General features: G+C 40.0%; 1 protein-coding gene across 2 annotated transcripts in view; it reads right to left on the bottom strand.

Annotated features, from left to right (window-relative positions):
* Positions 1-9,441, bottom strand: part of LOC111847992 (schlafen family member 9-like) — a 46,645-nt gene extending 37,204 nt beyond the window's left edge. Inside the window, exons 1-5 of one of the 2 annotated variants that reach the window (XM_072718335.1) lie at positions 9,265-9,441; positions 5,401-5,528; positions 3,688-4,757; positions 3,475-3,594; positions 1,688-3,390 (exon numbers count right to left, since the gene is read on the bottom strand). In XM_072718335.1, the coding sequence (XP_072574436.1) occupies positions 2,045-3,390; positions 3,475-3,594; positions 3,688-4,744 (2,523 nt within the window). In that variant the 5' untranslated portion in view covers positions 4,745-4,757; positions 5,401-5,528; positions 9,265-9,441 and the 3' untranslated portion in view covers positions 1,688-2,044. Of the gene's footprint in view, positions 1-1,687; positions 3,391-3,474; positions 3,595-3,687; positions 4,758-5,400; positions 5,529-9,264 lie in introns of those variants that run through there. The other variant, XM_072718334.1, reaches the window with a different exon arrangement.
* Between the last annotated feature and the right edge of the window lie 6,275 nt (positions 9,442-15,716).

Below are 15,716 nucleotides of genomic sequence, written 5' to 3'. Positions count from 1 at the left end.
ATAGTTTTCATTTCATGGGCACATTTGTTTCATTTTTATGTTAGTGTCACTTTTAGTGAATCTAGTTGAGGTATCAATTTAGGAATTAATACTTAAAATGTATTGCACAATATATATGTTTTCTTATACACATATTTTTATACCTTCTTATAGGTATATGTGTATATATATGTGTGTGTGTATATATCTTCAGTAAGGTAGCCATATTCCAAAGATTCTATCTAGCGTGTGACTCTGACACTGGTAACCCTCAAGTCATGGGTTCGATTTCATTGTCCAATGCCCAGCCTCACCAGGTATTTGTTTCCTGTTCCCCAATGCTTGCTATTTTCTTGTATTTATTATTGTTTCCCGGTTTTTGGTTTTACCTGTATATTATTCCTGTGTGTTCCTGTGGTTCTAGTCTACCCTAGTATTGTTATCCTAGTGTTGGCTTTGTTTCTTAGTTTTCAGTGTGGCTGTCTATCCCAGGTTCCTCGTGCTTGTTTCACCTGTTGCTCATTGTTCCTGTGCCCTTCTTCATTGATTAATTGTCTATTGCATACCTGCCCTTCTTGTTACCTTGGTTGCCCATTGTATTTAAGTTCCAGCTTTTGTTCAATTCCTTGGTGAGTCATTCTTATTTCTTAATGTGTATTAGATGTGCTGTACTGTGCGTGAAGCAGATGTAGCCTAGTTTCTGTTTCCATGTAGCTTAAGTTTTCCCAAGGTGTGTATCTTGTAGTTTTCCTGTAGTTAATTTGTTTGTTTTCCCAGTGTGTTTCAGTTAGCCAAATTAACCCCTTTGTGTCTTGGAGACAAAAGTAGATGTGTCACACTTCTGCCTGTATCATGGCCTGCTAAGTGCTTTACGTTATTCCTGCCCAAAGTCTTCAGTAAGTGAGCCAGAGGTGACAGTGGCAAGGAAAAACTCCCTAGAAGGAAGAAACCTTGGGAGAAACCAGACACAAAGGGGGAGCCCATCCTCCAAGGGCCAGCAAAGGAAGTCAAATGGGTATGATGGCAAAGTCCTAAATTAAACTGTCCAAATTTTCAGATCTGACTCTCAAAGCGTGGGGGGCAGGTAGGTGATGGCAGGTAGGTGATGGTGTGGTTTCTGACAGCAGGATGAACAGCAGGACATGCAGGAGAGACGCCACAACTAGCAGAGGCGTCGCAGGCAGCAGGGGAGGCAGAATATCCTTATCTTGAGATCTCCAGGCAGTGTACCCCAAAAGATGTAGGGGTAGGTAAAATAAAGTGCATTAGCCAAAGTAGGGAGTCTACAAGCAGGGCAAACAGTTAGGTGAGTGTAATATGTAAGCTCCAGCAGATATGGCTATGGCAGCATAATTAGGAGAGACAGGCAGGTGGGAAGGCAGGCATGGGGAGTCCCTGAAATGTCAGCACTCCAACTCCATGAGGGAGTGTGAAGCTAGAATGACAGCACTGACAGATCAGTTCATCCAAAACCAATGTCACCGATTCCCCACTCAGCTCCACACCTCACACTCATGAATTACTACATTGGATACCTGTTACTTACAGACTCAAATATTATAGGTGTGCCATCTGTTAGTGGAAGTAATCGTCCGCAAGTTCGTCCTAATACAAATGTATATAGCACAGATACATAAAAAAACTGTTTAAAATGCACATAATTCAGATACAGATATGATTACACAATTAGAATGTTTATCATATCATGTTTATTAATGTATATTAAAGCTGTTAAGGTATGTTAGGATATTGAGACATGCTTACATGCTGCTCTGGATGTTCTCAGAATGCATTACAAAGGTATTATGAAGGTGCTGTTAATGTAAAGTGTAACCAAAACTTGGAATGCTAGATAATTATACATATCAATAAGCAAAAGGAGCAGCAAGGTAGATTGGGCCACAGCTTAGGATGGACAAAAAAAATGGCCATATTTACATTGCAGTACCTTTGACAGACTTAGGAAAGAGCAAAAATTTTACACTTTCACAAAAATAACATAGTTGTATTCTATCTCTGGAGATAGCCGAAATGAAAAACTGGTCTTTTATTTTTCTCTGAACCACTAGATTAAGACAATGTTTCTCTCCAGACCAGAGAACCTGCGAACTGAGTCAACAACAACCACATTTTCATCTAAATTCTCTGCTGAACCCAAAGGAAGGTTAATTTCCCATGTCAAACGAAGTTTCACACTATCAGTGCTAATCCAAGTTAAACCAATAATGGCAATATCTTTTGGAAAGGTTCCTTGTCTTAACGGGTTTTTTAAGAGTGATGTCAGTATGGATAATTTTTCTTTTTTTGTTGTGATTATCTCTTCATAATAACCTGAAAGTGAGTGCATGCAGCTATTCCACAAGGATTTCACTAAAATAACTTTATTGGTTTGTCTTGAAGGTAATGGTAAACCATTAGGTTCTATGTAACGCTGCTGAAAGTAATCCAAAAACACACCATTCTCTGGTTCCACTATCTGTCTTGCTTTTTTATACCAATCTCCTTCCAGGCAGAAATTCTGGGCTTCATCCACAATTATGTGCTTAATACCTGGAAATAATTCTTCCATGAAGTATATTTTTCTGAAGAAAAAGGGCTCTGTTACACTTGTTACCAAATCAATTTTAAAAAAACAATTTTTAAAATACATTTTAAAAAAACAATATTTTACGAAGTTTTGAATAAAAAAACTAGAAACGTTTAGTGGTGCGTTTTCACAGATGTAAAGGATATTACTTGTTTCACACCCAAATGTATTTTTAATCCTCCTGATTACCAGGGTTGCCAGCACAGTCTTCCCTGTTCCAGGATAGCCGTGAACAAACAGCTGTCTCATGTCCTGTACATCATATTTTGAGTGAAGGATTTGGAACTGCTCAAATGTGAGCAAATTCAAGAACTCCTGCCCTAACTGATTGCTGAGTGCTGAAGTGAAGCTCATTACTACAATCACCAGGGCCTGTAGTAAGGCTCGCACTTCCTCCATGTTCTCAGGCTTGTAGCACTTTGGGTACCGATGCTCTATCACAGTATCAGGACTACCCTGATTTCTTGGTAGTAACTGCCCTGTCTTACAGTTCACCAGTTGTGGGATCACACAGACCCATTCTGAATAGCCTCCAAGATTCACAAACTTCTGTCTGAGGTGGAAGGCAGTATCCTTGGCATATTCCCACAGATCAGAGCTTCCATTTTCCACCATGAAGAAAAGTTTAGGGTAATCATGTTCACAGATCAGGAGGGCTTCACAAATGACCTCCTTGTTTTTTGGTCTGTCAATATCAACTGCCCAGCTGTTGGAGAGAATCAGGACTCCTTGGCTGTCTTCTGGCATCAAGTTTTGAAGGTTTGGATACTTTTCCCAATTCTGTTTAAGGTCATCGGGTGTAATTGTCACTTTTCCTTCATAAACTGTAAAAACAACAGCACAGTTTTTTTTAAATATAACCTCTTCACAATCAGTAAAAACAGCAATCAAATGTCTGTTGGACTTACCAGGGAACAATTTCTGCTGCAAAGAACTTAGGTGGTCATCTTTGATCCCATAGACTGGCTTGCATTTTGGAGGAGCAGAATTCTGACTGAGCACTTTCTCAAACTGTGCACAAAACTCATCTATATACAAGAGAACAGTTAAGGTCAGGGTTAAGATCTGCATTTATCTAATCATTGTCCCATTGTCCCTGAAGCAAAAACAAAGACCTGTACCTGGATCAGTCACCTGCATCTTTTTCATCCAGACTGCAGCCTGTATCTGGCACACCTCTGTGCCCTCAAGGTGCCATGAATCCGGATCTTTTTCAAAAACAGTGCAGCAAAACTTTGGAATGTGTATGGCCACAACATATAGAGGGTCATTTCCCCCAAGAACGTCGAGGATGCGGACTTCCACAGAGCAGTCATTCTCCTGAGTGCATCCTGAGGAGTGAACTGAAATGACCCTGAGACACATGTCTTCGACTTCTGTCTTTATGGATTCCTTGTTAAGACCTTTGCCACATCCAACAACTTTTCTTGTTTTGTCATCAACACCAATGAAGAGGTAGCCACCATCAGTGTTGGCAAAGGCACTTACGTACTTTGGAATTATTTCTTTAAGTCTTTTAAAAAGGTTTTTTCCATTACTAAAACTCTTCAGCTCCACATTCACACTCTCCCCAAATGGTAACTCTTCTCCAGGCTGAACTTCCTGTCTTTCAAACAGCTGCTGACCATTAGGTCTATCTCCAGACAAGAAGCGGCGTCTCTTTGCCACAGGCTCATCACCTTGTCCTTTTGCCAAATTTCTCTTCATCTTCTGCTTCCTTAAGAACTCTGTTACTGCATTATTTTCAACATTTAAAACTAATGTTCCAGATCTTTTTCGGAGGCCGGTGTCAATACTACAAAGACGTACCCGACCCCCAGTGGAGCTCCATGTTTTCACAAAAATGAAAAAGTTCATCCCTATTTGCAAAAACACAAAGTAATCTTCTAAGGTTGATGGATTAACCAGCTGTTGCAAATCCTTTTCTAAGTCCAGGCCTAAACCATCTGAGAGATAGCTGTAGTTCTTATTCTTGATCTCCGCACAGACTATACCCCCACCAGAGTTCAGCAGGGCAACCGCAGCCATTAAAATTCTCTGTTTCTGCTTATGCTTTTCGGTCTTCTGTTGCATGATGCCTCTGGCATTCTCACCCAAGGTTACTTCTCCCACAAAAAGTACCTGGTCAGGGAACTCGCTGCATTTTCGTGAAAGAGTCTGTGGTTTTGATAGAGCCATCAGGCTGAATTTTCTGTAAGAATAATAATTCAAAACAACATTCATTTTTACAGCTTTACATAATGTTTTATGCAACTTCAGAGCTACAAAAAATGGTTTTACGTTATTTTAAATTATGGATAAATGGTAGGAGAAATGGACCAGTGGATTATTTTTCATACATTTATAAACTGCCTATTAATACATTATGTGTATTAATTTGTAATGATCTGTTATCAAAATGTTTGAGTTTAAGCTAGAAATACATTTTCAGCAGGTTTTAATTACACCGCTAATATTGACACGTGCCAAGAGAGAATCTAATCTAAAGATTTGTTCTAAAGCTACTGTTAGTCAATGTAGCTATCAAAATCGTGCACAATGGTGTATTATATATGAGAATGTGGCAGAGTGGTCCGCGATACCCGACCGAATAGACAGCCGACTACGCCACCCCAGGGAAGTTTCACTCAGGGAAATACTGTTACCCAAAATCCTTTATGAATAATGCACAGGCACATAGGTTCAGTCCACCAAAGGGGCCAGAGACGTGAATTGATAAAATTAATTTTATTACATTTAAAGAATAGTAATTCTACGTTAAAACACAATAGGCACCAATATTGCAGACAAAGCAAAGTAAAGTGCATCAACTGACAGACGGGCAAGGGACTCACCAAAGGCGGGACCTCCGCGAACACTCTGGTAATCACACACACATAGTGGGCTAATGCTGATGATCTGCACTGCACACGCACACAAGTGTAATTCTCCACCACCAGCGGGGAGGACTCGGCTCTTGTGGCTAACAAGCAGAAAGACAAGACACGGGGTTAAAACAGCAGTACACTTCCCTGCGCCTTAGCGTCCATTATTGATCCGTACAAAATCAAAGAAGAAGAAAAAACATACAACACAAAATAAGCAAAACAAAATCAGAGTAATTGCGTTTACTCTGATTTTGTTTTGCTTATTTGGTTATTAAATATCAACAATCAAAGAAACAAAAAATTAACAAAATGAAATCATTCCATCAAGTAACAATAAAGCAACCAAAATAAAGAAAAAATAATAATAAAAAACTTTAGGGAACAGATCGGGCACAACGCAATGAATATCCAGGTGAGGCTGATCCGCGCTGGGCTGACCCCACCCCGGACTAATGCTGAACGAGTGAAACAGCCCAGCGAACCCAGACGATCCACGGAATACGTCGTTGTGTCGATAGCGTGTAAAAAGACTGACAAAACAGCAGCGATGTCCACTTCCACCGGTAAACCTAATATATTATAGTGGTTAAGGGTAACACTGAACGGTGAATAAATCCTACTAATATATAATTTAACTACGACAGGCATGGATGACTGTACAAAGACTGGAGCTGCCTTCACCATCTCTCCAAGTACAAGGAAACAAGCTGCTTAATGTTGGTAATTTTGTAATTGCAGGGTTATCTTTATTAAAAGGAGCTTACCAACAGTACAACACAGCTTCCCGCACAAGCGCATTACGCTTACTGTTCAAATCAATAAAATACGTTTACAAATGTTTTTGTGCTTTTGTTCATTATTAAGAAATCGTTCACATTTAGCTTGTTAGTACAACCGACGTTTTATTAAATTATTAATTTGCTGCAGCAGTACAGGATAAAACTGAATTTACATTAATAATCTAACAAAGCGTCGAACTATCAAACTAAATATAAACGATTTCTTAATGACAATTAGTAAAAACACTTAAAAAATGTGACAGTATTTTATTGACGTGAACTCTTTCTGTAAGGTTTACATTAAAGCTTTCGTGGTAACTCGAAACTTAGGAGGTAACTTGAAACTGGACCATCGGCCAAACAGCTGAGCGATACGTCACAGGGGGAGGATTTCGGATCGCGGAAGGTGTCACGTAACAATGTAAACAAACATTTATAGCTCAGGAATTAAAGCAGCAAACCGCATGCTGGAAAACGTCACCATATAAACAAACATTTTATATCTCAGAAACTCAAACAGCACAAACGAAAATTTCAACGACACACACCGGCACAAACAACTGAGACCTGGGGGGTATTCCAGAAAGCTTGGTTAACTTACCATTTGGTAAATCTTAACCTCTGGGTTGATATACGCCAAACCCGCATACCATGAGTATGTCGGTTCCAAAACACCTGAGAAGAGTAAGTTCAATCAACCTCCTATTGGTTACCCAGAGTTAAGGCGCGTGCACCGTGCATAAATAAAGACGTTTTCAATTGATCGCCGATTTCACGAGTCAGAATGGAAAATCAAAGTGAAAAAAAGAGAGCGGCATACTTCACAGAGGCGGAGTTGGAAGTTTTAATGCACGCATATGACGAATTTAAGCCAATAATAATGAAAAAAAGCAATACGGCTGCATCGGCTAAAGAAAGAGTTGGCTTGGCAAAAAATAACGGACAGAGTAAATGCGTGTGTATTAAATTGCAAATTTGACATCGCCTCCCCCTTTATTATAATGAAAAATAATTAAACACGTAACCCTTCCGTATCCTTTTGACTGTTAAATCACTATGAAAGCATTTACTTTTCCTGCCATTCATTTCTTTAGGTTAAAATAACAATGTGTATCGACTAGGAATATATGGTTTCTTATTTAATAAGGTGTATTCCTTCTGGAGCCAGAAGAACTTTGAGCCAAGTCAAAATTAAACACAAAAACATTCTGCAAAAAGGTAATTGATTACACGATCACTTAACTATTTATTAAACACGATTTAGTATATTCCTTCTGTCATGTAGCTAATGGAAAAAAGGCTGAAGCCCGTCTAACTGGCGGGGGCCCACCACCACCTCCCCTCACCCCATCTGAGGGCAACCAGTGGTAACCAGCATTGTACTGTCCTGTAATGATTACCTATAGTTAGTGGAAAAAAGTAATGAGTTTGATGATTTTAACAAGGCAAAAAATTAAGGATACAAAATCAAGTTACCTGCACATTGATACTATGAATAGATTTCCTACGCTATCTCGCTGTACTTGTATCGTGACAATAAAGACATCTATCTATCTATCTATCTATCTATCTATCTATCTATCTATCTATCAACATAGTCTCCCTCATTTATTGAAGGACCTTTAATAGGAATGTAGGTGCCATCAATGCACCCAATTATGAATGAATGAATGAATGAATGCCTTTTATTGTCACTATACATGTATTACAAATTACATTTGGAAACCCTGAAATAGAAAGTCATATATGGAAGTATCAAGTGTGTGTGTGTGCAGGATGAATACATGTAGGCTATAGATATAAATAGTATGACTACATATTAAATATGCATCATAGATTTTACTACAAAGGACAAACCTACCACTCTGTGGAATTCCTCTTCAATAACACGCAGAGCTTTATGGACAGGGAACTGTACAAACGTGTGTAAGAAGCGTTAAGTACCAGACATACTGTGCGAACGGCTCTACACACAGTTGCCTTTCCTACATGCTCTGCGTCGCCCATATTGCACAAAAAATGCCCTGACGCAAAAAACCGAAGCGCTGTGTACAGAATGTTTTCTGTGCTAAGCGCAGACCCGCGGTTTGGGTTTGTGACATTTGCAATGTGCGGTTTCAAGAGATGTTAAGTAAATGAACGATTCTTTTGAAAACTGATAACGCTTTTTCAAATAATCATTAGGAAATGAAAAGATATCAATACGTGGTCTTATAACTCTCTCCCGGCGAAAAAAACCTCGTATAATTTATGCCTCCACGTCCACAGGATCGTCATCAAAAGGGCACGCCATGCTCAGTAACCTTCTGCAACAAACTGACCCTGGAACATAACCTGCTCAGTAGCAGGTTATCTTCAGAGAGTAAGCTGCTATGGTTACGTACATACCCAGAAAGTTAACCTCCGTTTTTGGAACCGAAAGTTGAGGTTATCACTAACTTACCCTTAAACTTACCCGGGTATGTCACATAACCTGCTTTCTGGAATACCCCCCAGTTTGGCTAAAATCTTAAACGTATGGGGGGGCAACTTCACCCAGGATCCAAAAATGGGATTTAGATCAGTACGTCGTACTTCAACATAATGTTACAGAAACATAGGTTATATCTGCGGCTAAAACGTGTGGTGTTCGTAATAAATTCTTATTTAAAACAGCAATGACGAAAGTCACAAGATGTGAAAGAAGTGGTGGGGTTACTACACTGTGCGTTGCTGATAACAGAGTGGGTGTGTTACGAATAATTGGCCAAATATAAAGCATCTTCAAATACTCAGCACAGAAAACAGCTATATGAGTTTTGAAAACATTATTATGTATACCATGAATAAATAATGTGCCATAAGTAATGTAAATTCAGTTAGCCCCGAGTGATCGGACCTAATGACACCCATACTCTGCACAAAATTACCATACTTTTATAAATTACTTCTTTCTCTACTTGCCATAAATCAGCCACCTCATAAAAACTTTTATTCTTTGTTTTCTCGAAATTTTATTACCGGGATTTCATTTCGCATCTTCAAAATGGAAACGTCACTCTTTGCAATTTACCTCAGAAACTCGTCTCGTCTTCTCAGTGTATACCGTAGTCCATGGTAGATCCGCCTTTCATCCGTCGATTAAAGATGTAGCTCAGATTTGCGGTAGCTCGGATCTTTATATATTCGCGGGATTTTTCACTAAACACATGCGCAGTAAGCCTCCATAGAGGTTGGTCCAATTTAGTTAGCAGGGCAGTTCTGCATGGAAGATTGGACATACGATGAAACGAAACTGTAACTATGTACAGCATCATTTCGGCAACACGGAAGTGAACTGTGTTTATTTAAAAATATCAATTTAAAAAGATTAATATGCTGAGTCTTCGGAAGAGGATTAGGGCCACCATGAAAATATTATTTGAATTCTGACTTTAATCTCAGAATTCTGAGTTTAGAAAAAAAAAGTCAGAATTCTGAGATTAAAGTCAGAATTCTGAGAAAAAATTCATAATTCTGAGATTAAAGTCAGAATTCTGAGAAAAAAGTCAGAATTCTGAGATTAAAGTCAGAATTCTGAGATTAAAGTCAGAATTCTGAGATTAAAGTCAGAATTCAAATAATATTTTCATAGTGGCCCTAATCCTCTTCCGTAGGAAGGGGTGTTTAATTACTTTGCATTATAATAAAAGGGGAGGCGATGTCAAATTTGCAATTTAATACGCTCACACATTCACTCTGTCCGTTATTTTTTGCCAAGCCAACTCTCTTTCTTTAGCCGATGCAGCCGTATTGCTTTTTTTCATTATTATTGGCTTGAATTCCTCATATGCGTGCATTAAAACTTCCAACTCCGCCTCTGTGAAGTATGCCGCTCTCTTTTTTTCACTTTGATTTTCCATTTTGACTCGTGAAATCGGCGATCAATTGAAAACGTCTTTATGTATGTACGGTGCACGCGCATTAACTCTGGGTAACCAATAGGAGGTTGATTGAACTTACTCTTCTCAGGTGTTTTGGAACCGACATACTCATGGTATGCGGGTTTGGGGTATATCAATCCAGAGGTTATGATTTACCAAATGGTAAGTTAACCAAGCTTTCTGGAATACCCCCCGGTGGCCTGTACTATACGAAGCGGGGTTACTGGCTTATCGCGGTAAATTGTCGGATTTAAGGTACCACAGTTTAAATGAACTTAATTTTCCTTCGCTTACATTTTGCCCAGACTACCTTAAATCCGACAAGTTACCCCGATAAGCCAGTAACCCCGCTTCGTAGTATAGGCCACGGGAAACACAATAATAAACAAGACAATACCAAGCAGTAAGGAACAGGAAACAAATACAAATAACTGATTGGCTGGGCATTGGCGAGGCTAAAGATGTATAAATATATACTTGTGAAAGCAACATTCTCACATAGTTACCTTGTGAATCAAATTCAGCAACATTGGTGTTAAATGAGTGTCCCTCATTTAAAAGAGCTAAAAGAAAAAAAGTGCACTAATTATTTTAAGTTACAGCTAATGTTAAAAAAATACTGAATAGAATATATACTTTATTAATCCCCATGGGGAAATTCTCTTTTTTGCTTACGCCGTCTAGCTCTGCATGCCACACACAGACGTCATGCAGCCGTCATGCAGCGCCACTGGAGCTGGGGGGTACAGATGTGTTTATTCTGCCGAGGTCAGGGCACGAACCGGCACAGAGGCTGAGCCGCTCACAGTATTAGTTGTACAGGTATTATTAACGACACATCTCAGTCCCTTCTTCCTCTCCAGTGGCCAGAGCAGGGTTATTATAGTTTTGTGTTTTACATTTATTTTTATATTGTTAATATTTTTGTATCTATCTTAATTTAAGTTTAGTTTTAGTTGGTTACTGCGATGACTTTGTCAGTCTCAGTGTAGGTTTAATTTCATGGGCACATTTGTTTCATTTTTATGTTAGTGTCACTTTTAGTGAATCTAGTTGAGGTACCAGTTTAGGAATTAATGCTTAAAATGTATTGCACAATATATAGGTCTTCTTATACACTTATATTTTTATACCTTCTTATAGGTATATAAGATATGAGTCATTGGTGAGTCATTATTGTTTCTTAATGTGTATTAGATGTGCTGTACTGTGTGTTAAGCAGATGTAACTGAGTTTCTGTTTCCATTTAGCTTAAGTTTTCCCAAGGTGTGTATTTTGTAGTTTTCCTGTAGTTAATTTGTGTGTTTTCTAGTGCTGTAGTTCTCGAGACCGGTCTTGGTCTCGAGACCGGTCTTGAGACCAATTTTTTGTGGTCTCGGTCTTGTCTTGGTCTCGACTCTATTTGGTCTCGGTCTTGTCTTGGTCTCGACCCTATTTGGTCTCTGTCTTGTTTTGGTCTCGGACATAGCGGTCTCGATGGGATGGGGGAAAAAAGAGAAAACAGCACATCCTCACAGAACAGTATCATTATTCATTATGCGCCTCAATTCAAATGCAACCAGTCAGATGCATCTACTTTAAAAACGTTACATTGTATACATTTTCTCAATGGACACAGTGCTTCACAGTCCACACACTTCATACACATCGCATGATAGCGAAGTCGGCAAAGAAATGTTCCAAAACGTCACCATGCGTCACCATGTCACATGGTACAAAATCCTCGCGAGAGCAAGACGACTTGAGACAGACCGTGTAGCACAAACTGGAACCGCCTCCATGACGACACAACTTTGCCCTTATTGGCTGAAGATTTTAGTCACACGCATGACGTTTGTATCCCAGGAAGTTCCAATGTGTTATCTGCTATTTCTCCCGAAAAGCACATAAAGCAGTGAGAACTGGTTTCAGTTCATTTACTGGTAAAATAAAGTTTAAATAAATTACATAAATGCTCTAACAGTACACGTAAGTTAGTGGTTTATTTATTGTTAGTTACTGTAATGTTATGCTGCTTTATTTGTTTAATTGTCAGACATACCCATCAGACATACCCATCAGACATGCCCATCAGAAAGACATACCGATCAGACATTCCGATCAGAAAGACATACCTATCAGACATACCGATCAGAAAGACATACCCAAGAGACATACCAATCAGAAAGACATACCGATCAGACATACCAATCAGACAGACACACCTATCAGAAAGACATATGTATCAGAAAGACATACCCATCAGACAGACATACCCATCAGACATACCGATCAGAAAGACATACCCATGAGACATACCCATGAGAAAGACATACCCATGAGACATGCCCATCAGAAAGACATACCGATCAGACATACCAATCAGACAGACACACCTATCAGAAAGACATATGTATCAGAAAGACATACCCATCAGACAGACATACCCATCAGACATACCGATCAGAAAGACATACCCATGAGACATGCCCATCAGAAAGACATACCCATGAGACATGCCCATCAGAAAGACATACCGATCAGACATACCCATCAGAAAGACATACCTATCAAACAGACATACCTATCAGAAAGACATACCCATGAGACATACCCATGAGACATACCCATCAGAAAGACATACCCATGAGACATGCCCATCAGAAAGACATACCCATCAGACAGACCGATCAGACATACCCATCAGAAAGACATACCTATCAAACAGACATGCCCATCAGAAAGACATACCAATGAGACATGCCCATCAGAAAGACATACTGATCAAACATATCAATCAGACATGCCCATCAGAAAGACATACCTATCAGAAAGACATACCCATGAGACATGCCCATCAGAAAGACATACCAATGAGACATGCCCATCAGAAAGACATACTGATCAAACATATCAATCAGACATGCCCATCAGAAAGACATACCTATCAGAAAGACATACCCATGAGACATGCCCATCAGAAAGACATACCGATCAGACATATCCATCAGACGTACCTATCAGAAAGACATACCAGTGAGACATGCCCATCAGAAAGACATACCGATCAGACATATCCATCAGACATACATATCAGAAAGACATACCTATCAGACAGACATACCCATCAGAAAGACATACCTATCAGAAAGACATAACAATCAGAAAGACATACCTATCAGAAAGACATAACAATCAGACATACCTATCAGAAAGACATACCGATCGTCCAATCTGTGAAGAAGGCATGCAGGAGATATTTGTATAGATTTATCTACACCCTTCTGGCAGTGCTGCCATTGCAGTCAGGTCTCACAGACTACGAGGAGTAGAAGTTGTCCAACTTGGCTGCAGTCAGTTTATACTCCACCCCTGCAGCCGCCGACAGATCGCGCTCCATGTTGCGTCAGCTGCAGTTGAACGCACCCATTGCTTCTTTAAGGGAGGATGGGCAAAATTACAACGTCGTCGGTGATTGGCTGTTGTGCTGGCGTTCAGTAAACCTCTGCTCGATAGGCCATCGAGTTGTCTGTCTCAGCGCATTCTCTAAAACGGAGCAAATTTGGTTGATCGTGTTTTATAGTCTGTGTGTATCATCGTGATCGTCCTTATTTTATATCGATAAGAAATCGAGATCGTTTTATCTCCCAGCACTAATAGCATAGTTATAATTCAATTAAATTAGGTATTTCACATTCATTAGAAAGCACGTTCTTGGAGGTGCAAATCAATCTGGAGGCTCATTCTCTTCAATTCAAAGCAGAGGATCATCACATAGCGGTATTCATAGCTTACCCGAGGCCTCTCTCCCTGGTACTTAATATGAACATCTTTCTGGTACATCCCATCTCTTTCCCTTGACGAGGTCTGATAAAATGGTTATAGGAGAGGATTGCTGAGAATATTATTTTCCATCAGGCCTCGTAACTATGACAAATCTGGGAGATTTTAAATGAGAGACATATGGACATATGGACAATATAATTGAAAAGATAACATGAATTTGATTTAACGAGTAATGACACTTTACAGCAATACCTTTTTTCTCTACAGTTGATCTGAGTAATGTGATGTCGATTCTAGTCCTAGTCTGTTTTCGGTCTTGGTCTTGGTCTCGACCAGTCTTGGTCTTGGTCTCGCCTTAGTGTGTCTTGGTCTTGGACTTGGTCTTGGTACCCTCAAGTCTCGGCAGTGTCTTGGTCTTGATACCCTCCGGTCTCGGCAATGTCTTGGTCTCAGTTTAGGCGGTCTTGACTACAACACTAGTGTGTTTCAGTTACTCAAATTAACCCAGTGGTTCACAACCCAGTCCTCAGGGACCCCAGACAGTTCACATTTTTGCTCCCTCCCAACTCCCAGCTAATCAAGAACAAGAGGCTGTTACACCTGGTACAGGTGTTGGAAGCTGGGAGGGAGAAAAAATGTGGACTGTCTGGGGTCCCAGAGGACTGGTTTGGGAACCACTGAATTAACCCCTTTGTGTCTTGGAGACAAAAGTAGATGTGTCACACTTCTGCCTGTATCATGGCTTGCTAAGTGCTTTACGTTATCCCAGCCCAAAATCCCCAGTAAGCAAGCCAGAGGTGACAGTGGCAAGGGGAAAAACTCCCTAAAAGGGAGAAACCTTCGGAGGAACCAGACACAAGGGTAGAGCCAGTCCTCCAGGAGCAGGCAAAGGAAGTCAAATGGGTATGATGTCCTAAATTAAACTGTCCAAATTTTCAGATCTGACTCTCAAAGCTGGGGGGGGGGGGCAGGTAGGTGATGGCAGGTAGATGATGGTGTGGTTTCTGACAGCAGGATGAACAGCAGGACATGCAGGAGAGACGCCACAGCTAGCAGAGGCTTCGCAGGCAGCAGGGGAGGCAGAATATCCTTATCTTGAAATCTCCACGCAGAGCACACTGCTCAAAAAAAATTAAAAGAACACCTTGAAAACACATCAGATCTCAAAGGAAAAAAAATTATGCTGGATATCTATACTGATATGGACTGGGTAATGTGTTAGGAATGAAAGGATGTTTGATGGAAATGAAAATGATCAATCTACAGAGGTCTGAATTCAAAAACACCCTGAAAATCAAAGTGAAAAAATGATGTGGCAGGCTATTCCATTTTGCTGAAATGTCATTGCAGCAACTCAAAATCGTACTCAGTATTTTGTATGGCTTGTATGCCTGACAATGTCGGAGCATGCGCATAATGAGACAACTGACCCACCACCAAACCGGTCATGCTGAACAATGTTACAGGCAGGATAACGTTCTCCGGACCCTTTGACGTCTGTCACGTGCTCAGGGTGAACCTGCTCTCACCTGTGAAAAGCACAGGGAGCCAATGGCAGACCTGAAAATTCTGGTATTCTATGGCAAATGCCTCATGAAGTCTGTTTCTGATTGTTTGGTCAGAGACATTGTTTCAGTATGAGAGCGGGATTATAGGGCTTTCGAAAGAACAAACAGGCACGCTTAGGTCCCTTCAGAAACGCTTTGTTAAAAGTAATACAAAATAACCTTGCATTAAAATCAATACCAAGATATTGTATCAAAAGCAATGCAAAATAACCTCGTATTACAAGTGATAACAAATAGTATTATGTATCATAGCCAATAATAATAGGTGC

The sequence above is a fragment of the Paramormyrops kingsleyae genome, chromosome 11, assembly GCF_048594095.1.
Source record: "Paramormyrops kingsleyae isolate MSU_618 chromosome 11, PKINGS_0.4, whole genome shotgun sequence".
In the NCBI taxonomy this organism is placed as follows: domain Eukaryota; kingdom Metazoa; phylum Chordata; class Actinopteri; order Osteoglossiformes; family Mormyridae; genus Paramormyrops; species Paramormyrops kingsleyae.
Note: the sequence above shows the minus strand (reverse complement) of the source record. Positions and strands in the feature narration are given on the sequence as shown.